General features: G+C 56.0%; 1 protein-coding gene across 1 annotated transcript; it reads right to left on the bottom strand.

Annotated features, from left to right (window-relative positions):
• Positions 1 to 447: 447 nt before the first annotated feature.
• Positions 448 to 816, bottom strand: LOC104491514 (tripartite motif-containing protein 10-like; the record flags this gene model as incomplete). The annotated part of the gene is made up of 1 exon (XM_010133951.1): positions 448 to 816. A coding segment is annotated over exon 1 (369 nt), but the record flags the coding sequence as incomplete, so codon positions are not given.
• Between the last annotated feature and the right edge of the window lie 380 nt (positions 817 to 1196).

Genomic DNA, 1196 nt, shown 5'->3' with positions numbered 1-1196 from the left:
TCTTCTGCAATAGCGGGCACTAATCTGTTCAATAATATTCTTGCGAGGATTTTTCCAGCAATGGAGGGAGAAGAAAAGTACAAAGATTAGTGTCTACAGAGCCATGGTACTGTCTACTCTTCTATCTGGCTCTGAATCATGGGTCATCTTCATCATCATCATGGCTTGGCTTCGTGAAGAGAAGAGCAGGAGCTGTTAAATCACCGATATTTAGAGTTTTGGTCCTCAAACTGCCACCCCCACCGTGTGCTTAAGCCCCAGCGAATTGGAGCATCTCAGCTCAGTTTTGACTTTTGGATGCTCACGGGGCTTTTCATCCCCAGGAAAGATGGGGAAAAGCTTTGCCTCATCTGAAAGTACCTATTTTTGGGTCTGAGTTTTAAAGGAAATTGGATTTCTAGCGTCGCTCGGGCAGGTAGAGGGTGTTTGGCCTGGGGTTTCACTCACCCTGCACTCGCCAGCGGCCTTCTCAAGGGGCAAGGCGGGGTGGGCGCGACGCTCTGCGCAGGTGGTGCAGAGGAGGATCCCATCGCGGCGACAAAAATGGGAGAGGGGTCGGTGGTGCCACCAGCAAAGCTCCTTCACCACCGGCGTCCCCAGCTCCTGGGTGGCCACCACCACATTGGCCAGTTGCCAGTTGGGCCAGAAGCCGCTGCGGGAGAAAGGAAAAGGGCATGGGGGGGAGCGATGGTTGAGGCAACGGCAGCAAAAGTTGTGGCCGCAACCCAGGAGCATTGCGGGATGGCGGAAGGAATCTAAGCACGCGGCGCAGGTCACCTCCTCCCGCAGATTTTCCACAGCGTTTCCCGTGGCCATGGCCGAAGCGACGGAGTTGTTTTTGGATTTTACGAGCACCTGGAGAAACGCCCAAGCGAAGAGGACGGGTGACGGTGACGGAGCAAGAGGCCGGTGTCACCATCCAGAACCTCGCAGGGGAAAACAAAGCCGAGCTCCTCTGATGTGGTTCAGCAATGAAACAATCCCAAAGGACGGGGCCAGCGAGGGTTTAGCAGCACTGGAGAATGCGGCCAGCAAGCGCCGAGGGGTCAGAGAGGGGGTGGATTCTCAGGGTGAGTTTTCCACTGCTCCGGGGAAAGTGAACTGCGGCCAGAGGCTGTGGAAGTCTGGGATGAAGGCAAGAACGCGGCAAGGGAGCAGAGGTGCCGGAACAGCCCCACGGAGTTCAAGGGGGTAGG

The sequence above is a fragment of the Buceros rhinoceros genome, unplaced genomic scaffold, assembly GCF_000710305.1.
Source record: "Buceros rhinoceros silvestris isolate BGI_N320 unplaced genomic scaffold, ASM71030v1 scaffold42473, whole genome shotgun sequence".
NCBI classification, from domain to species: Eukaryota; Metazoa; Chordata; class Aves; order Bucerotiformes; family Bucerotidae; genus Buceros; species Buceros rhinoceros.
The sequence above is the reverse complement of the archived record's forward strand: the minus strand, read 5'-3'. Positions and strand labels throughout refer to the sequence as shown.